We start from the raw sequence: 20,912 nt of genomic DNA, 5'->3' as shown, positions 1-20,912 counted from the left end.
TTATTTAATTTTTGTCACATTTTTATTTAATTTTTGTCATATTTTTATTGAATTCTTGTCACATTTTTATTGAATTTTTGTCACATTTTGTTGAATTTTTGTCATTTTTTTGTTGCATTTACATCCTTGTTTTCTTCTCATTTTTTGTGGCTGTTTTGGTGTTTTTCCCCAAGAAGCTTTTTGATTAGGGTAAAGCCAAACTGGAGAAAATGGGATCGGTTCAGGTGGGAGTTAAGAGGTTAACATAAAAGAAAAGACAATGGAAGGTGTCTGTTTAAAGTGCACCTGTGAGAGGACTTGTTCGAGCTGGTGGACCTCCTGCAGAGCTCCGTGGTCCAGGAGCTGCAGCTGTTTGATGAGGAGGTGAATCGCCGCCCGAGGACACGACAGTAAATGACAGGACACACACGAGCCGCGGATCAGCAAGAACAGTTTCTGAAAGGCGGAAAACAGGAGTTTAAATGAATGTGATTCAAACAAAACACATGAAGTATCTGTGATGTCCCTGTGGAGGAGGAAGTCAGTGTTTCTGAGGCTTTAGTGGGGAATTAGTGATTTTAGGGGCCAATATAATTATCAGGTTTTATGCAGGTAGCAGCAAATTGTATGCATTTTAAAGCAGAACTAAAATAAATCCTTCCCGTAGTCCCTCTGGGGGTGATACAAGTGTTAAAGGGATGATTGGAGGATCTTTCATCTCCCCCTGGTGTCTCTGGACAGAAAACCACAATTGCAACTTGACTGCCCCCGGGTCTGAGAACCAATACACACTAACAGAATCATGAAGAAGAAGCTGACAGGCTAACGGGCAAAGCTAACTGCGGGCTAATGTCACTTAAACAGTATTTGCAGCCAAGTCTGAGTGAAAAAAATGATCTCCATTGTGTGTAATTGGATGAACAATATCCCTCTGTCCCTTTGTCTTTTCTGTCAGCGTAGGATTTACTCTCACGGACAATTAATGAGTAAAAAAACTGCAACTTGCTACGACACCTGCAGTGGCGCTTACGGCCTCTAGAGGCACCAGTTACTTAGTACTGCTTTAATGCCAACCAAAACAAAACAGCAGGAAACTTAAGTAGAAATTTGTGTAAAAATGGCTGAAAATTGAACAACTTTTTCAGCAAAACCTACAAATGAATGTGTTATATATTTTTTTCGCATTGACAAAGTGAAAAATAGTCACGCAATGTCAATATTTATATTACAAGCCAGTTGTAATGAAATGCAATACTTTTATAATAACATTTAAGGCCGTGATTTGAAAGTCTACAAGTGATTCACTCTTTTACTGGAAAATATATGACCATAAACTCCACAAATGCTGAATGTATTTGGGGTTATTTTTGTTCGACAATAAGAATTAACTTCTCTGCCAGAGGAGCCAGTGTCCTGACAGTCCTGTGTGCCTGAATAATGCCACGAATATTTAATCACGTAAAGAAAAAAAGTTACATCTTACACCTTACATTTCAGAGAAGAGGCTGTACTTTGTGCCGGCTTTTGTTTCATGTTCATGTTTTTGTCAGACCCTCGTTTTCTCATTGTACGGATAAAACTCCTTCTGACTGATCCATTCTCATAATATCCCATTTTATATCATGTGAGACTTGCTGCATCTATTATTTATTTCTCTTAAGTGTGTATGAGCTGCTTACGTCAAAGAACAGCGGGTTGTAGGCCGGCAGAGGCAGCTCCACGTGGCCAAAGTGACCGGGGCAGTTGTTGAAGTCCTGGCAGCAGGTCGCACACACCTGAAACAAGCACAACACATTCACAAATCTATAATATGGACGGCATTTCAAAACCCTTTACCTCTTTATTGTCTGCCGGACCCAGGGCCAAATCGTAGAGGCCGTTTAGAGCCACATTTCCAACGTTATCGAGTAATCTGGAGTTTGTGATGGTCTTCACACTCAGTTTCCTGCAAAAGAGAGATAGAACTTTAATAATTAGGTCTTTGGGGATCAGAACATGACACCAAAAACATTTCGAGGAAAACAAATGAAGTTATGGAATCAATTATAGTAAAGTTAAATTTTCTTCTGTCATGATATTTTCAAAGATCTTGTACATTACACAATAAGAATACATGTACTTTAAGTATGTAAGTGCTAAATGATGCCTGACTGAAAGGGTTTAGGCTGAAGTCAACTCTAACACTACGACCAAAGAAGCACATGATACAGTTACTCTAATACCAACGATGGAAACACAGAACTTGAACTTCAATCCATCAAAATTATGTTACACGTCCACAACTTCTTTTCTAATGATCTTCATTCAAGTGATCTATACTTTTCCATAATACTGAACTTGTAGATTTTTATTAATGTATAAATAGTTTTGGAGCTTTAAAGGTAACATTTTGGACTATGCTGTTGCTGGCAAAACAAAACAAGCTCTTTATGACCAGCTCAACACAGAAAATGGCTGATCACTCTAACTGCTTTCTTTGGTAATAAAAAAAAAAAAATAGGTTGTGTATTAGTTTCAAAGGTATTCCCCCATATTTCCACAGAAATTGTACAGTAAATATATAATGTATTTTGAGGTTTTGATTTTACATAATATAGCTTTTTGTTATATAGACCCTTTCTTGATTCAACATGGTTTGTTAACTCTCCTGTTTCCAAATACAATAATTACATTTTATGCAGGTGTGCAGAAAGTTTATTTAACATCAAACCCTTTTTTCTTTAGGATAAACTGAAAATGGCATTTGGTTTCTAAACTTTGGCGACATGACTGTTGTCTTTTTACACATTTTAAGATAAACATATTACTTACTTATCATAATTACTTATTGAATCGAGATGCGTATCGGATCGGCCCGAGTATCGTGATACGTATCGGATCGTGACAAAAGGGGATTGTCCCAGCCCTACTACCATTACACATTTATAAAGAGACTTCATGTGAATTATTATTTGATATTAATTGTTAAGATTGAAAAGTGCATCAACACAAAATGTAACAAAGTTCTGTTACTGGAAAACAAAGGAGTTTATGATAAAAATGCCTCCAAACACAAGTATTGAAAGTATTGCGATACTTTCAACTACTTGGTATTGCAGCACAAGGTATTGCGATCCAAGTCCAAACCGACATTTTATCCCAGCCCTAAAAGGTAGGGCTGTCACGATCATTACTATAATGACATATCGTTCAATATATAGCGATAAACGATACATTTTAGGGCCCGATATTTATCGTCTGTACATTTATTAGCATTCCCTTTGATTTTTTACTGAAACAAAATCAGTGACATTACATTTCATGGTCATTGCAGCTTGTGTGAGTTTAAGGATATGATTATGCACTTGTAGAACGAAGGCTTTACTGTCATTTTTAAGCCCAAGATTTGACAGTAACTAGTATCGTTCGAGTCAATAATATCGTTTATCACGATACTTTCCTGCCTCAATACATCGAACTTCAAACGTGTTATCGTGACAGACCTGTGTAAAGTTGATTTGCAGTTATCAGGGGCGGCAGGAAAAGGGTTCTTTAGGAGGAATAATATTTTAAAACTTCTAAACCTTTATGACAACAAATGTACAGTGTGTAACCAGTTCATGCAATATGATCTGCTAATGTCTCTGAACGCTGTTTGCATTCACGTGTCTTAGCTTAACACCTAATAAAGAAGGTCCATTTTAATCTGTTTTAACATCTTACCAAGATATTTCAACGTATTGTCAACTTGTTCTTCGCATTTTGTCAACAGAGAAACACATGTGGTCATAGAACATGTTTAGCTAGCCCCAGCACTCGTGTTGTTTTGACGCCGTTTTGGCCAATTCTCACCTTATTTCCTCCGCAGAAAACAACCCAAACGACATGCCCTCCAGGCGACGCCACGGTGTCTCCTTGGCGAACAACATCGCGGCGAAATATCTCGCTTTTATTGCTTTATTTCCCTGAATTCATAACTTTATCCGGGACCCACGCGTCTCCGCCAGGCTCCCTCAGCTCCACGTGCGGGACCGTACCACTGTAGCGCTAAAGAGAGGGGGGAGGAAATGCATTTAAATAACACTGTTTATTGACTAAAGTAGCATTTTGAACCAATGAAAAAATGTAAACATAATACTAAGGGTTGGGGGAAACGTTTGTTAATTTATTGGACGCGGTGCGCAGTGAAAACAAAAATATTTATTATTTTTCGTACTTTCAGTTGGAATCTTCCGCCTTCGTAACAACATGGCGGCGCCCGGGAGGCACGTAGGGCATTGCTTACAGAAAAATGGTCAATTCCTGTTAAATAACATCGACAAATTGTGGTTTCGCAGGTAAGAGAGGTTAAACGTGCTGCTTAAGGAGTGTTTGTGTGAATTGTGAAGTTGTGGTTGGTATTTTTTAAATAGATCTTGGAACAAATTTGCGGCTAGCATCTCTTTGACAGGACGAGGTCATTCACGAAGTGTTGCATTTTGTTGGAGCAAAGGATGTTTGTATTTATTTATATATCGAAATGTGTACATGTGTGCCAGTTTGTGTTTATTTTAAATCCATGTTTTCCCCCTTTTGTCAGAGATAATATTATAACCCAGACCATTTTGCCAAATTATTATTGTGCATTTCAGATTTGACAGAGTTCATGATGTGTATCACGATTCAAGTATGTCGTCAGAGAGTCCAATCATTACCAGATTTAAAGCAAACATTTTATAAACTCCACGTGAAATTTAAGCCTTTCATTGCATTAGTTCGAGTGCATGTTGTGATACGTTATGAATAAAGTCAATGGTTAGAAAAACATATTTGTGTGTCACGATCACGATTCAGGTGCATCGATACGATACGTGTAAGCTATTGTCACTCCGTAATGATATATTGCTGATACGATATATTGAGCACAGTAACTTATTTAGACCAGGCATCTCATCGTTTCAGTCATGACCCTCAGGTCAGGTAGATTAGATGAACACAGAGTGTGAAACGTGGATTATGTCTTCCGTTAAAGTGACAGTCTGTAAGATTTCAGAGAGAGACAGATTTAACAAGTAAACATTGAAGTCCCGCCCCCCTCGCTCTGATTGGACCTGACAGGCCATTTCGCAGGAAAGCTCGTCTCATTGGTCAAAGTGATGGCCCGGGGATTCTGCTAAACTTCCAAAATCAGCAAAAGGAGGAGCTTTAGAAAAATATAATTATTTAGTACTACTTGCATTACATCAGGGGTCTTTAAACTCTTATTCTCTGGGGGCCACTGTAACGTGGATGACTCTGCGTTGTGTTATTTAGTAACGGTCAGGAGACGGGGTTGTTTTACAAGGGTTCTTTATCTGTGCAACAGACAAAAACGGCTGGTCAGCCTTGAACCTGGGACACCAACACTCATAGCAGCTCGGCTGCGCATTGACAGAATGGTAAAATAAATACAATAAATGTAAAAATAAATAAATGTACCTGTGCAACAGACAAAAACGGCTGGTCAGCCTTGAACCTGGAACACCAACACTCATAGCAGCTAGTGGGGGGGGTACACGTTATAAACCGTTAGTGGTGGTTTAACAAATAATCAAATAAAAATGTAGAAATTATATAACTAAAACATGTCCTTAATAATTCTACTATCATACGACATTCATACAAATGATAATTAAATGTAGAAATAAAACTTAAACAGACACCCCAACGATCGTGGCCTTACCTCGGCTGCGCATTGACAGAATGGTGCCGAGCTCACGTCGCCCCCACTATTTATAGAGTTTGCCGCCACTAGAGGGCGCTGCCCCACGATTAACACCAGTATCAAGTGGAATACAATAATTTTACTGTTACACCACATTATCGTTCCTGACGGTGATGGGGGGCCGGGCCGGGTCAGCTATAATTGTCTGACCCAGAGCAAAAGGCCTCATTGTGAAGTAGAGATTACTCGCCTGGCACTTGATTCCAGAAACATGTTTGTTTCGCTGTAGTGGTTAAATAATAGTAATCAAGTCTTCACACTTTGTTTTAATTTGAAATACCACAGGTATTCCATTGATTTTTGTTTTATTGTGCTTTACGAGCCTGTGTCACAAGTTTCTCAAACTGTAGTCATTATTAGTGCCCTCTGCTGGACACGTGTGGAATTCGTTTTTATTTATTTAAGTTGCCCCCTAGCGGCTGGAATGAGTATACTGGTTATTTAGTAAAAAAATAACTCCGCACAGGAATGGGCTGGAGACTTACTTTTTATATATATGTGCTCTACAAGTCAGGGGCCGGATTGAATCATCTCGCAGGCCGTAGTTTGAGGACCCCTGCATTACATCAAATAGGAGCCCCAGGGGATCAATTATATTCAATCTATTACATTTGTAAAACATTTAAACTTAAAGACTGTCACTTTAAGGATTCTTTTTCTCTCCTTCAGAGGTTTCCACTGGACCTCCGTCCTCCATCAGCAAACTGCTGAGGCAACAACAGGTCAGTAAAACAAACAAATATAATTCTTTTGACAAATTGTGATTCCCAACCTGGGGGGCATCTCAGAATGCAAGAGGGCCCAGATCTTTACCTGCTGGGGCTCAGGCGAATAATACTGATGACTTTAGGTTTAGGTTTGCCTTTTCCAGCTGCAAAACGTTTTCTGACTTTATTGTGTTACAGAATCTACAGAGAGCATCGTCGTGCCCAGAAAGAAAACATGGTAAAAGCCCAGACTATAATAAACATCTATTACTTCACGATTCTGTTCTTCCTCTTTTTAACATTCTTCACAAAATACTTTTAACCCAATAGGAGCAAAGTGGCTGTTTTAGAGGCTCTGGCTTCGACTGTGAACAGGGTGAGTTTAAAGTCTTTTCCATGTACAGTAATATTTGTTCTCCATCACTGTTTTTAGTTGAATACTTCATTTTGATTTCTCGTGTCTGAAACAGGACCCCACTGCGTATCAATACCAGTTCCAGGATGACCCCTACCTTTCTCCATGGACGTCCTCTGACTTTGTGCGTCCAAAGCCATTTCCCGTTTCCTGTCTTTACTCTTCAGCGTGTTGGATCTTCTGTTTTTCTCTCCACAGACGCTGTTCTCGCTCTCTCAGGAGTCCGGTCGAGCCGCGGCGAAATATTTCATCAACAGCAACCCCAAATTCTTCACCACAGACTTTGCAGAGCCGCACATACCGGTGAGCGTCAGGAAAGCCCGGCTCGTTTCTGTTGTTTGTCCTTCGCTGATTGTTCGAGCTCGTCTGTGCAGTGCCTGATGCCGGAGTCGGTGTCTGCGACGCTGGAGGAGGTGAGTGAAGCGGCTCTGAAGGAGAGGCTGAGTCTGAGGAGGGTCACGGAGGCTGTGGACATGTTCGACCAGCTGCTGCAGAGCGGTGAGAGACAAGGGAACAATGCTCTGTGCTTCAGAGTGACCTGCAGAATGTCCATATTGAGTGAGGTTTAGTAAAACTTGTTGCAAACCAGTTTTCATCACGATGTTTCTCTGTTGTGGGAGGGACTGGTTTTAAACTCCTGCTACGCTCTTTCCAATGCAAAGAAGTCACTATTATATATATCACTATTGAGGCGATGGTGGCACAGAGAGTAGAGGCAGTTCGAATCCTGCAGGTGCACACTGTCGTTGTGTCCTTGGGCAAGACACTTCACCCTCCTTGCCTGCAGTGTCTGTGCACACTGGTGTGTGAATGAGAGTATGAATGGGTGAGTGGATCCTTGCTGTAAAGCGCTTTGAGTGCCTAATGTAGGTGGAAAAGCGCTTTATAAGTTGAGACCATTTACCATTTACTCAGAGATATCGGCTTTTATTGGCGCTGGATCGGCCAATAGCTGGTATTGCAAAATATCTCCAAATATCGGCCCAATATGTCAGGCAACCTCTAGTTTTGTTGAGTAGTGCTCATAGATATAATATAATAAAGATGAGTGGGTCCCATTCGGCCCCATTCATTGAAAAGGTTCCCGAGTCCTGTGTGAACCTTAATGGCCTTAACCTTAATGGTCTCCTCCTACACAAAGGCAGGAAGCCCTGCACTCCAGGAGTGGGCGGAGCCTCCGCAGAGCTCCAGAGCTTGATTGACAGGCTCTGGAGCCAGTCAATGCTCTGAAAATGCATCCAAATGTCGGGATGAGCGTGGTCACATGGGTCATAGCAATTTTTAGAAAAAGAAAAACTCTTTGGAGCCAGACTTAAGCCGTTCTTGGGATGTTTTGAAGTCCCCCTGGCCACCAGGGGGTGGTGTTACAGCAATGTCATCTCCCCACCATAAGGACCATATTTTTTTCCCAAATCTAAAAGCTTCCTGACTGGAGTTTACAGCCTGTAGGCCTCATTTAAAGCCAAGAAAACTCACAGCAACTTTTTTGTCGCCACCGTTTTGTTGCCCTTTTATGTTTTTTTTATTGTTTTTTTCATCACTCTTTTGTCGTGCTTTTTGTTGTTATTTTGATGTTTTTTTTCAAGAAGCTTCTAGATTTGGGAAGAGCCACATTGGAGTAAATGTGTCCGGTTCAGGTGGGGGTTAAGAGTTTAAACACTGGTAAATCGCCGAATATAACTTGAAATCGTCTTTTTCTCAGGCGTGACGGTCTCTATGGAAACGACCCACGACCTTTTGGACCTGATCAGTTTTTACTGCGATCGAGATCCAGTGGAGGACGGAGCGCCGGAGCAAGACGACGCGGTGAGAGACAGAATCACCAGAAAACACTGCCTTTATTTGCTCCGTAACTGACCGGCCGGTGTCCGCCTGCAGGAGGAGGCGGCGGTGGTGGAGGAGAAAAAGAAGCGCCGCGGCAGGTTCCAAAGAGCCAATGAGCTCGTCGAAACCTCTTGGAAAGAGAACAACAACGCCGAGCGAATCTTCAACCTGTTACCGGAACAAGACACGCGCTGCTACTCCGCCCTCATCAGGGGAATGGTCAAGGTGAGCCTCGAGGGCGGGATTTGTTGTTTAGCTGTGAAGGTCATTGAGAGTGAGACGCAAGAGTGAAGCAAAGACTGAAGAACAACATCGCTCTGCCCTCCAGACTGAGGCGCCCGGGGTGTTTCCTCCGTTTAACCACTTTCCTGTAAATTTGGCAAAAGTGATGATTTTTATTTTCATCTGACACCGGTTTCCCCTCACCACTAAAACATGTACACAAGTGTTGGGGAGAATCCTTTCCAATTGTATTTAGTTACTGAATACTGAGTACTGTATTCTAGAATACTTTTAGAATACTTTCACTTTGATTGCCATTATATTTATGTATAAATATGGCGTATAATTACAAAAATGAACATTAATGAGGAACTCTTTACCTCTCTTGGCCAATGGAGCAGCAGATACAGCATCATGTGACACGTGTTACGGAAAAATAGGTTAACATTAAAAGTAATTTTTTAATAATGATGTGCAAAATCCCCTCCTGGAACGACCACCTTAAGGTGGTGGAGGGTTTGAGCTTGAATGGTTCTGGAGCTCTGTTGCCGGTTGCTTCGTGCCCCTGGTAGGGTCTACCAGGGCAAACAGGTCCTATAGGTGACAGGTCAGACAACGAGCGGTTCAGAAGCTCCTTATGAGAGACCCGTGAGTCCGTCCTTCTGTGGACCCACCACCTGCAGGGGGCGCCATAAGGTGCTGGTGCCATGTGATTTGGGCAGCTCCAACATCTGCTTCCACGATCCGGCAACGGACAAGGGGAAGAAAGTGGATAGATGTGCAATATGGAGCTAAAATGTAATGATTGATTCTGGGATGTATTCCCTTCATATTTGGAAAGTAACTGTATTCTGAATACTCCCAAATGAAAGTAACTGTGCCAGAATACAGTTACTCAAAATGAGTATTCTAAATACTTGTATTTAGTTACTCCCCATCACTGTGTACAATAAGTCAGAATGAATGAGGGTGTTTGAGAGTGCGAGGGGGCGGATGCTAATCAACCCAAGGCTACAATCCGGGTGACGTGTTCAATAACATGCACCAAATAAACCATCCATCCATTTTCTTCCACCAAATAAACAGTAAAGGGGCTTTTTCACGTCCGCATTGGCAGCTCCTCGTGTGGTGGAGCTTCTGAGAACATCAGGGGAGCGGTTGTCATTTATAGATTAATTTTATAAAATGTTCATAGTTAAGGAAATTCATCCTCAGCAATCCTCCACAACGGTGCAAACATATAAGTCTAGTATCGCGATTTCTTTTTCAAAACAATAATGAACGTGATCTTAGGGTTAGGTTTAGGGTTAGAATTATTTTCTCTCCAATTATGCATATCCAAATCTCAATGTGTACTGACCGGAGAGCTTACAGCCTGTGTGTAAGATCTGGAAGACTAAGTAACAGGTTAAAGTGCTTTGAAATTGGGGAAATTACCAAGGCCATAGTCCCTCCTGCTGTTCACCTGCTCGAACAGAATCCAATGAGTAAGGCTAGTTTCTATACTCAAGATTGTGTGGAAAAACAAAAATGTTAAATGTTAATAATCCTTTTGACATGTTGAGCAATACTTTGGAAATATTAGCTTTTGTTTTAACTCTCCCTTCCCCAGCCCATTGTTGTGACTGCACAGATCAATCATTATAAATTGTTTTTCTTCAGCACGGAGCGTACAGCAGGGCCTTCAGTTTTTACACGGATCTCCTCAACAACAGACTCACAGGTCAGTCGTGTAAAACCGAAATGCATCACCTTTTAGCGAATCTGCGACTGAACCTGCTGCTGTCTCTGTGCTCAGGTGACGTCCACATGTTCAACGCCCTGATCTCCGCGGCTCCGGACATCCAAGAGAAATACAGCGAGAAATGGGACCTCATCACTGTAGGATCTGCTTTGAACAGATGTGATGTTCTTTCTGGTTTTGTTGAAAGTGCAATAACGGCTTGTCTCTTTTCTCCAGGAGCTGCTGGTCCAGATGAACCAGCAGAAAGTGCAGCCGACGCTCCAGACGTTTAACTCCGTGCTCAAGGCCCTGAGGCGCTGCGGATACCTGTCCAAAACCTACAGTCTGCAGACGCTCAATGAGATGAAGGCGCTGGGGATCGGTGAGCTCAGGCAGAGGGATGTGATGATGTGATGATGTGACGATGTGACGATGTGACGATGTGATGATGATCTTCCTTTAGCAGCAGTTACATCCTGCCATACAAGTAGACCAGATGTAAGCTAATGGGAGGCAATACGCGGCCATGCTTGAGGTCAGGTATGGGCAAACCTTTGCACTCGCCAGGGGGCCGAGCAGGAGTGTGCCCGGCAGTGTTGTTTTTGGCCCATTTAGTTTTAGTCTTAGTCTTTTGGACAAAAATGCTTTTAGGTTTAGTCACATTTTAGTCATTTCGAAATGTTATCGTTTTAATCACGTTTTAGTCAGACGAAAATTAAAAAGGTTTTTGTCACGTTTTCGTCGGTTTCATTGTAAGAAGTTATAATTAATTTCAATAAGTTAATATCTATCTATAGGCTTTCTATAGCTTTTGACAAACAGATGACACCACGATAGGCACTGGCAGAAGTGGTCGGCCGACTGTGAACAGGACTTTTTCCAAAAGCGCCCGCTCTCCTCGTCCTCTGATCATCGCTTCTAGATTTATTTATTTTTTACCAACAGCGCTGTCTGCACATACGTAGCCGACCTCAACGTGCTCTCTGCGTTCATACACCACGGTGTTGAAAACTGTCCTGAGAAACATTAAAGTCCCTGTGACCTGGACGTCAGACGCTCCGAGGAGGATGTACGCGAGCAGTGACCGCACGCCACGGGGAGAGAGAGAGCGAAAGAGGCGCCGGTGCATCATGAGCAGCACGGCGCCGCTCCGGGTCACGCTTACCGTGTGTTCTCTCACTCCGCGCACAAACGATCTGACCAAAAACTTTCTCCCATTTTTGTCTCGTCTTGGTTACGTTATCGTCATTAAAAAAAGAGGCGTCAACAAAAAGATAGCGTTATCGTCTTCGTTGACGAAAACAACATTGGTGCCAGAGCAAGTGCAATTAACGGACTGTAATTGAGATTCAGAAAACTTTCTTGATCCCAAAGAGCAAATCATTTGTAGCAAACCACTTCACAAACAGTCACCGTGTGTCATTCCCAACAGTTCAGACGTGTAGTGGCAGTTTAAATCCACAGCTTGCCACTATAGCTGTCCGGGCATGGCTTAAGCTTGACTCATGTGTCCAAAATGAACTGAATAAATTCAATGTCCAAACTTACGGATGAAGTTATGGGTCTTTAATATGGTTGTATCACACGGTCAAAAAAACTGTTTGGCCTCTAGCCCCTGGACAGCTTCCACACGCAATCAGCCAGCAACCTAGTCCACCTGGTTTTAAGGTACAAGGCTCCACCCTTACACACCCAAACCAATACCATGAAGGTGCAGCATAACATATACCAACATAAGGTCATAAATGGCCATAACAAGACGAGATCAACAACATTCCTATAACGATAATAAAAACAGCACATTTCAAATAGTCCATCCAGAACCAGGCTGTTTAAATGCACACGCCGTAAAAAGAGATCGAGAACACGCGTGTTTCAAAACGTGTCAACAATGTTGTTGTTGAAAATTGACTTGAAACGATTATATTTAGGCATTTGCCTCTTCACATAACCTTAGTGTCCGTCCAGAGAGGAGAGAGGAGGAAATCAGAAAGGAGTGTTTCATAAAACCCCCTCTATCTCCATTTCTAGAAAAAAAATCTGTGATTTTGATCAACACTAGCTCAGTTTAGATTTCTCAGGAACCGAGATTCGTAGAATTAAACTGTTTTCACCTACGGAGAGTCTAGAGTCTCAGCTTTCAAACGATCCACAGCATGTGTTTTGTTTTTAGCTCCTGACAGAAAGTACACCTTAACCATTTGTGAAAGACGGGTTTATTTCAAACAGAGTGATGAGAAGCTGGATGTTCTTCTTCTGTTGTAGCTCCCAGTCTGGCCTCCTATGACCACGTCCTCGCTGCCTTCTACAGACCAGGTAAAAACAAAACACTCTTACCCTTCTGTAGAACAAATCACTAAAAACGTACCACTTTTCAGGCTCGTCTGACATAAGCAACGTCGACGTTTTACAAGAGCTGATGTCCGACATCGAGGGAACCAGATTCAGCTGCCAAGACCCCAATGACGGTACAAAATCAAAACTCCAACACAACCCTATGAGTATGCAGTGTTTTCATCTGTTTTTTTTTGTTTTTCAGTCTTTTTCTTTTGCTCTGCCATGAGAGTCGTGAGTCACAGTATTTATTTATTTATTTATTTACTTATACATCTATCGTAGAACACTTGGTCATTTGTGTTTGTTTGAGTGCAGTGTTTGGACAATAAAGAGCTGGAGCTGGGGTATAAAGTCCACGCTCTGACCGAGTTTGGGGAAAACTGGAGGCTGCTGGGAGATCCATATCAACAGAGCATTTACTAGTAAGTCTAGATCATTCTTTAACATCTTAACTCCGGCCTGAACCGAGAGCATTTTCTCCAGTTCAGCTTTACCCAAATCCTGTAGGCCAGTGTAACGCCTCATTTGAAAGCTAAGATCTACAAAACTCATCTAAATGGATCTTTTCCTTCACGTAATCAGATTTTTTTCCAGCTTTTTTGGGGGGGGTATTCAACTCATTTTTGTCACATTTTTGTCACATTTTTTGCCTTTTTTTTTTCATTTTTTGTCATTTTTTTGTCACATTTTTTGTCTTTTTTTGTCACATTTTTCGTCACTTTTTTGTCGTTTTTTTTTGTCATTTTTTGTCTTTTTTGTCACATTTTTAGTCACTTTTTTGTCGTTTTTTTGTCTTTTTTGTCACTTTTTTCGTCACTTTTTTGTCGTTTTTTTTGTCACATTTTTTGTCACTTTTTTGTCGTTTTTTTGTCTTTTTTTGTCACATTTTTCGTCACTTTTTTGTCGGTTTTTTTGTCATTTTTTGTCTTTTTTGTCACATTTTTTGTCACTTTTTTGTCTTTTTTTGTCACATTTTTTGTCTTTTTTTGTCACATTTTTCGTCACTTTTTTGTCGTTTTTTTTGGTCATTTTTTGTCTTTTTTGTCACTTTTTTCGTCACTTTTTTGTCGTTTTTTTGTCTTTTTTGGTCATTTTTTGTCTTTTTTTGTCACATTTTTTGTCACTTTTTTGTCGTTTTTTTGTCTTTTTTTGTCACATTTTTCGTCACTTTTTTGTCGTTTTTTTTGTCATTTTTTGTCTTTTTTGTCACATTTTTTGTCACTTTTTTGTCTTTTTTTGTCACATTTTTTGTCTTTTTTTGTCACATTTTTCGTCACTTTTTTGTCGTTTTTTTTGGTCATTTTTTGTCTTTTTTGTCACTTTTTTCGTCACTTTTTTGTCGTTTTTTTGTCTTTTTTTGTCATTTTTTGTCTTTTTTTGTCACTTTTTTCGTCACTTTTTTGTCGTTTTTTTGTCTTTTTGTCACATTTTTCGTCACTTTTTTGTCGGTTTTTTTTGTCATTTTTTTGTCTTTTTTCGTCATTTTTTGTCTTTTTTTGTCACATTTTTCGTCACTTTCTATCTTTTTTTTTTTCATTTTTTGTCTTCTTTTGCCACATCTTCATCATTGTTTTCGTCTCAGTTCTGTTGCTATTTTCACACCTTTTTTCCAGAAGCTTTTGGATTGGGGTAAAGCTGGAGAAAATGTGCTCGGTTCAGGTGGGAGTTAAGGGGTTAAGGTCTTTAAGATTCGAAAAGTCATTGTTGTGTGATTTGATTCCAGCGGGCGCTTCTTTAACCTCCTGTGCATGATGGAGAACGTGGATGTGGTGCTGAAGTGGTACAGGAAGCTCATACCAGCGGTCAGTAATCATTAGGACGACATCATTATATAGTCATAATAATCATTAGAATTATTTGGTTCTTTTGAAGTCACGAAAGTCTATTTTTCAATGTACCATTAAAGCAGTAGAGCGATGCGCCTCTGCACACCTGTTTATAGGCATCATATGTTCTTACCTGAGCTTAGACGAGTTGATACGTACCTGTCTGGTCTTTACGAGTGCGCTCAGTCAGACCAAAGATGTTGTTAGCATTTATCCTCTCCTCCGGGGGTGAAGCTCTTCCACGTTTCCCCTACTTACATACAGTTACGTGAGTAGTTACACAAAATTAAACGTTGATTTTTCTAAGCGGATTCTAATTGTGAGGCGTAATAACACCTTAGGAGCACGTCGGCTTTACTGTGCGGACGTCAAAGTGCTCCTCGGGTGTTATTGCGCCGTACAATGTAGTGCCCCGTTTTTCCATACTGAGATATGTTCTTACCTTAGCTTTGACGAGTTCTTTAGGACCTGTCTGATCTTCACCTGTGCCTTCAGTCACGTAAACACAGCGCAGACGGTGTTAGCATTTAGCCTCTCCCTCTCTCCTCTATAGCTCCAAAACAGGTCAAGATAGAAGCTACCAAGCTCTTCCACGTTTTCCCTATTTAAATATGGTTACGTGAAGTGTTCCACTACAAAGTATAAATACACAAAATGAAACAATGTGGATTTTCTAAGCGGATAAAAGGGGGAACTATATTGTAAGGCGTAATAATACCAGCAGTAATTTGGCATCCGCACAGTAAAGTGAAGATTACTGCGCGGATTTCAAACTACTCCTGGTATTATTACGCCTTACAATATAGTTCCCCCTTTTATCCACTTAGAAAATCCACATTGTTTACACTATACTTTGTAGTGGAACACTTCACGTAACCATCTTTAAAAAGGGAAAACGTGGAAGAGCTTGGTAGCTTCTATCTTGACCTGTTTTGGAGCTATAGAGGAGAGAGGGAGAGGCTAAATGCTAACGCCGTCTGTGCTGTGTTTACGTGACTGAAGGCACGGGGGAAGATCAGACAGGTCCTAAAGAACTCGTCAAAGCTCAGGTAAGAACATATCTCAGTATGTAAGAACGGTGGCCTATTCCTTTAACTCCCGCCTGAACCGAGAGGATCTTTTTCCTCAAGTCATCAGATTTTTTTCCCATCATTTTTTGTTGGGTATTCAACTAATTTTTGTCACACAATTTTTTGTCATTTTTTTGTCCAATTTTTGTCAAATTTTTTGTCATTTGTCAGAAAAAAGACAAAAATCCAACAAAAAGGGATAAAAATACAGCAAAAAAAGACAAAAATCCAACAAAAAGGGATAAAAATACAGCAAAAAAAAAGACAAAAATCCAACAAAAAGGGACAAAAATACAGCAAAAAAGTTACAAAAATCCAATTAAAAAATGACAAAAATCCAGCAGAAAAATGACAAGAATCCAGCAAAAAAAAAAGGACAAAAATCCAGCAAAAAAAATGACAAAAATTCAGCAAAAAGGTGACAAAAGAGCAGCAAAAAAGTAGTAAAAAAGTGACAAAGACACATAAGGGAAATAAAAAGTGACGACAATGGCGGAGAGGAGGGAATGCATTTGATTTTGGCGGGTGGTAATAGGTTAAGCGGTAATAAATATAAAAATAAGATGTTGATAACAAATCATTATAGAATTATGGCCAGTGAAATCCTAGTTTGTCTAACATCAACTTCTCAACATGTCGACAAAGAATCTCTTTGGGTTTTTGTTTGTTTTCAAATGATTATCACTTATTTTCCTGTGTTGTTTTTCAGCTGTATTACCCGAACGCTCAGGGCCTCAAGGACCTGCTCCAGGCTCTAGACACGGACAATCGGCTGGACATGTTACCGGCCATCTGGAAAGGTTAGAAAACTGCCTCTGCACTTCAACAATAGAAAAACACTTGGAGGATCATTTTAGAAGCTGATGAGCAAAACAAGGAGCACGTCTTTGTCTTATTTCCATGTCAGATTCAGGTCCTAAAACAGCTAGATGCTATTTTCCAGTTTGCACATTCCTGTCTTGATAAATGGCGGGGGATTAAACATATGTGTTTTCAGATATCCGCAGTTTGGGCCACGACAACAAGATGGACCTGGTGGAGGAGCTGCTCGGCCTCATGTCCCGGGACAAACACGGCCCAGAGGTCAGTGCGTTCCACCCTATGCGAGCTCAGTGAAGCCCCGCCCCCCGTTAAAACCCCCGGTCCATCCGCAGGTGCAGCGGAGCTTCGCCGACGTCGCTCTGCAGGTGAAGGCTCTGCCTGAGGGCGACAGAGGGAGGAACATGCAGTGGAGCTCGGCAGCTCTGAGCCACGTCACCACTCTGCTCCTGAGGGCGGACCACACGCGAAAACACGCCTGGTACGAGGACCACTGTGGGAAACCTGCTGGTCCCTTTAGTGATCCTGGTTTATGGACTGGGGCTGTGGGCCAAAGGCAGGTCACTGGGCCAAACCAGAACAATCTCAGAGTTTAACCTCTTACCGCCCGCCTAAACCAAATGCATTCTGTCCTCTTCGGCTTTTATATAGGCCTGTGTAATGTCTCATTTGAAAGCTAAGACCCACAAAACTGATCTTTTTCCTCGCGTTGTTGCTGTGTTAAGTCACCTTTTTTATGTTTTTATTTTTTCAATTTTGGTCACATTTTTGTTGAGTTTTTGTCGCATTTTTGTTGAATTTTTGTCACATTTTTGTTGAATTTTTGCTACTTTTTGGTAGAATTTTTGTCACATTTTTGTTGAATTTTTGTCACATTTTTGATGAATTTTTGTCACATTTTTTATTAATTTTTGATGAATTTTTGTCACATTTTTGTTGAATTTTTGTCACATTTTTTGTTGAATTTTTGTCACATTTTTGTTGAATTTTTGTCACATTTTTGTTGAATTTTTGTCCCATTTTTGTTGAATTTTTGTCCCATTTTTTGATGATTTTTTGTCACATTTTTGTTAAATTTTTGTCACATTTTTGTTGAATTTTTGTCACATTTTTGTTGAATTTGTGTCACTTTTTGGTTGCGTTCACATCCTTGTTTTCTTTTCATATTTTGTAGCTGTTTTGGCGCTTTTTCCCGAAGAAGCTTTTTGATTAGGGTAAAGCCAAACTGGATAAAATGGGTTCCGTTCAGGTGGGAGTTAAGAGGTTAAGGTATTTTCTGTCCGCACATTTGAAGTGAGGTCCAGTTTCTTTTTTATAACGGTGCCCAAAAGCAGTTGAATGATATTCCAAAACATGACGCTGTGATGTCAGCCTGTTAAAAGTACTTCCATAGTACATATTCCCTTAGATCAAGTGGGTGAAAGATGTGTTTTCTGTTTATGTGGAACCAATTCCAGATCCAGTATTTATTTATTTTTGCCGTCATGCCGTGTAAACATGAAGCACCCTCCCTCTCTCTCGGTACAGCTTTTTGTGTTTTTCTGTGAACTGCATTTGTAGTTTCTGGGTTGCACATTGTTTTCTGGGTACTTTGGTTCGTGTTTTTGTGAAGTTCGGTGGATTTCTTTGCTGCAGAGAGTCCGTACTGGTCCTGAGGAAAGCAAACAGAAATGTATGAGCTAAACCCATCTGAGACCTACATGTGTTCTTCTGAGACATTGAAGAGGCACGAGAGCCCCCACACCTGCAGCACAGAGGAGGCGTCACAAGAGGAGCTACAGGAAACAAGCAGGGGACAAAGGAGGTATCAGGGCGAGACTCACAGGGAAACCACACATGCCTTCTATTGTTCTGGCAAGCGGACGTTCACTGGAGAATAAAACGGATGAAGCTCTTCCCAGAAGATGGTGAAAGACTTGTGGGGCGGAGGGAGCTGCGCAGGAGGAAGAGGAAGGAGGTGGAGCTGACCAGTGCAGGACACCACGCTCTGAAACGAGGACAAACCCAGGAGGCGCTGCAGCGTTTCAGAGGAGACAGAGGGCAGCTACAGTTTCTCCGTCCTCCAAGGTCATGCGGGTCAGGCTGACGAACAGTGGCAGCGGCTCAGGACTAACACCTGAACACTGTTTCGTTGTACACTTGTATAAGCACAAACAAAGCACTTACTTACTTGCTTTTCCTGGATCTGCTCTGATATCCGATACAGAACAGCTCCAAAACAGAAGTCCTTCTCGTAGGCACCTCCTCCACTCTCTCCAAGTCTAACAGTTTTCCTATTCCCTTCAACAACTCATCTGTCCTTCCCTCCCCTCAGGTTAAGAGTCTGAGTGTCATCCTCGACAGCGCACTCTCCTTCCAGTCTCACATCAATAACATCACTCGGTCTCCGCTCCACCACCGCCATCCTCGTCCACAGCCTCGTCACCTCCCGCATCGATCACTGCAACTCACTTCTGTTCGCTCTTTCCTTCAGAAACTGCAGCTCCTCCAAAACTCTGCAGCTCGAATCATCACACGGACCCCCCAGCTCTCATCACGTCACCCCCGTCCTACAACAACTCCACTGGCTCCCCATGAAACAAAGAATCGACTTCAAAATGCTCCTCATCACATTCAAAGCACTTCATAACCTGGCCCCTCCGAACATATCTGACCTCCTGCCCCTGCACTCTCCGCTCAAACTCTCCGTCCCACCGGCCAAACTCGTCACCATGGGGCACAGAGCCTTCAGCAACTCTGGAACTCTCTCCCCTCCGACCTCCGGACCATAGACTCTCTGCCACTCTTCAAATCCAGACTCAAAACTCACCTGTTCAGACAGTCCTACACCAGCTAGCTACGCGCTCACCTTCTCAATCATTTGTACTCTGTTTTATTTTGCTGCTCTTGTTTTTAATATTTGTAATGTGTCCATTTTACAGTGTTCTTGGGTGTTCTGAAAGGCGCTTTTAAATAAAATTGGTGCGCCCCCAGCTACACTTACTTAATTGATGAAATATCGGGGCTCCTGTGTAAAAGTACAGACCTGCAAACATGTTTTAGAACCCATGTGATTCTGTGTTAAATTGTTTATCAGTTCATATTTCTGTCTCAAATGTTAACAAACCTGGACAGAATCTTTAAACCCCGTCGAAATCTAATCACAGCCGTAAAAAGTAGAAAAAGTGACCTTGTTTTTGTTTCAGGGAGATGCTCCAAGTCTTCAAGTCTAAGAACCGAGTCCCCACGTGAGTTTTGATTTGTCTGAAGATATTTGGGCTCCTGCCTTGTTTCATATTTGCTGATGTTCCTGCTTGGTTTGTCCAGGGCGGAGTTGATGGAGGAGCTGCTGAGCTGGTGCATCAGCTCCGGTTCCTCGGACAGAGCCGTGGAGCTGGTCCAGACCTCGGCCGCGTTCTGTCTGTCCTGCACCCCCAGACTCGCGGAGAGGGCCGTGAAGGAGCTCAGCCTCAGCGAGGAACACCGGTGAGGACTCGGATGAAGCTGGAGCCGCAGTTCCTTCCATGCTGTGGCATTTCTGAGTTCATCTTTGTCTCTTTTTCAGATCCATTTTGTCTGAGCTGGAGTCGGCAGCAGAGCAGTCCCAATGAGAAGTCAAAGAACTCTTTCTAAATGTATTCATATGTGGAATAAACTGTTGACAAGAACAACCACTAGAGGGCACCATCTCTTTATTTTCAAGCCTTTGGAGCCATTTTATTTCAATATATTTTGATAAATGACCCAATGTTTTGCCATTTACTACATATTCTGTGATGTGATATACATTTCTCCCCTGTGAGATGAATTAAGTCTTGGGTTTATGGCTTGGAACAAATGTTGATCCATTTCCAGATGAAATGGCACTGCCACATTAGTGTTGGTCAGGAAGGTCCTGGGTTCCACTCCTGGGATTTCTTTGTTGCGTTTTCGATTTCCCCCATGTCTGCGAGTCTGAATCTCACTGAGCTTTCCTGATAATTTCATTTGGATGAATGCATTTCAATCGATATACATTTCTGAAACAAAGGTAGCTCGGTAAATTGTTTGATTGTGGTTGTGTATCTACATATTGAACTATATAATAATGAGTTGGTATGAGTTTGTAAATAAGTTGGCATAAATAGGCATTGTTTGCTTCAGCCTATTCCATTTTGGGCATTATTGTGTCTTTTTGTGTAATAACATGGAACCTGGAATGGCTCAAATAAACTAAAACTAAATTAAAATGACATTACTTTACCGGGTAATTAATCTCTTAAAGAGGGGGTATTCTGCTTTTTTCAATC

At 41.4% G+C, this 20,912-nt stretch overlaps 2 protein-coding genes across 3 annotated transcripts in view; one reads left to right on the top strand and one right to left on the bottom strand.

Moving 5' to 3' along the window:
* polr1a (RNA polymerase I subunit A) overlaps nucleotides 1-3,978 on the bottom strand; it is a 60,016-nt gene extending 56,038 nt beyond the window's left edge. For both annotated transcript variants that reach the window (XM_079556164.1, XM_079556165.1), the window contains exons 1-4: nucleotides 3,811-3,978; nucleotides 1,816-1,924; nucleotides 1,659-1,754; nucleotides 286-435 (exon numbers count right to left, since the gene is read on the bottom strand). In XM_079556164.1, the coding sequence (XP_079412290.1) occupies nucleotides 286-435; nucleotides 1,659-1,754; nucleotides 1,816-1,924; nucleotides 3,811-3,887 (432 nt within the window). In that variant the 5' untranslated portion in view covers nucleotides 3,888-3,978. The remainder of the gene's footprint in view (nucleotides 1-285; nucleotides 436-1,658; nucleotides 1,755-1,815; nucleotides 1,925-3,810) is intronic.
* Nucleotides 3,979-4,196: 218 nt separating this feature from the next.
* ptcd3 (pentatricopeptide repeat domain 3) lies at nucleotides 4,197-20,310 on the top strand. The gene is made up of 23 exons (XM_079556221.1): nucleotides 4,197-4,295; nucleotides 6,371-6,423; nucleotides 6,607-6,646; nucleotides 6,739-6,784; nucleotides 6,879-6,947; nucleotides 7,022-7,126; nucleotides 7,198-7,321; nucleotides 8,526-8,629; nucleotides 8,708-8,872; nucleotides 10,532-10,592; nucleotides 10,668-10,750; nucleotides 10,830-10,974; nucleotides 12,858-12,908; nucleotides 12,971-13,060; nucleotides 13,132-13,160; nucleotides 13,245-13,351; nucleotides 14,653-14,731; nucleotides 16,535-16,625; nucleotides 16,823-16,908; nucleotides 16,980-17,125; nucleotides 19,830-19,871; nucleotides 19,951-20,109; nucleotides 20,189-20,310. The coding sequence occupies exons 1-23, from the start codon at nucleotides 4,207-4,209 to the stop codon at nucleotides 20,232-20,234; spliced, it is 2,010 nt and encodes a 669-aa protein (XP_079412347.1). The 5' UTR covers nucleotides 4,197-4,206; the 3' UTR covers nucleotides 20,235-20,310.
* The last annotated feature ends 602 nt before the right edge of the window (nucleotides 20,311-20,912 follow it).

Source organism: Gobius niger, assembly GCF_951799975.1.
Source record: "Gobius niger genome assembly, chromosome: 5".
Classification (NCBI taxonomy): domain Eukaryota; kingdom Metazoa; phylum Chordata; class Actinopteri; order Gobiiformes; family Gobiidae; genus Gobius; species Gobius niger.
Note: the sequence above shows the minus strand (reverse complement) of the source record. Positions and strands in the feature narration are given on the sequence as shown.

Bases quoted from the DNA above. Each gene is read 5' to 3' on its own strand.
- ptcd3 (XM_079556221.1), top strand. From the start codon at position 4,207: ATGGCGGCGCCCGGGAGGCACGTAGGGCATTGCTTACAGAAAAATGGT. The intron at 17,126-19,829 runs GTACGAGGACCA...TTTTTGTTTCAG, and splicing joins CACACGCGAAAACACGCCTG to GGAGATGCTCCAAGTCTTCA. The intron at 20,110-20,188 runs GTGAGGACTCGG...TCTCTTTTTCAG, and splicing joins AGCCTCAGCGAGGAACACCG to ATCCATTTTGTCTGAGCTGG.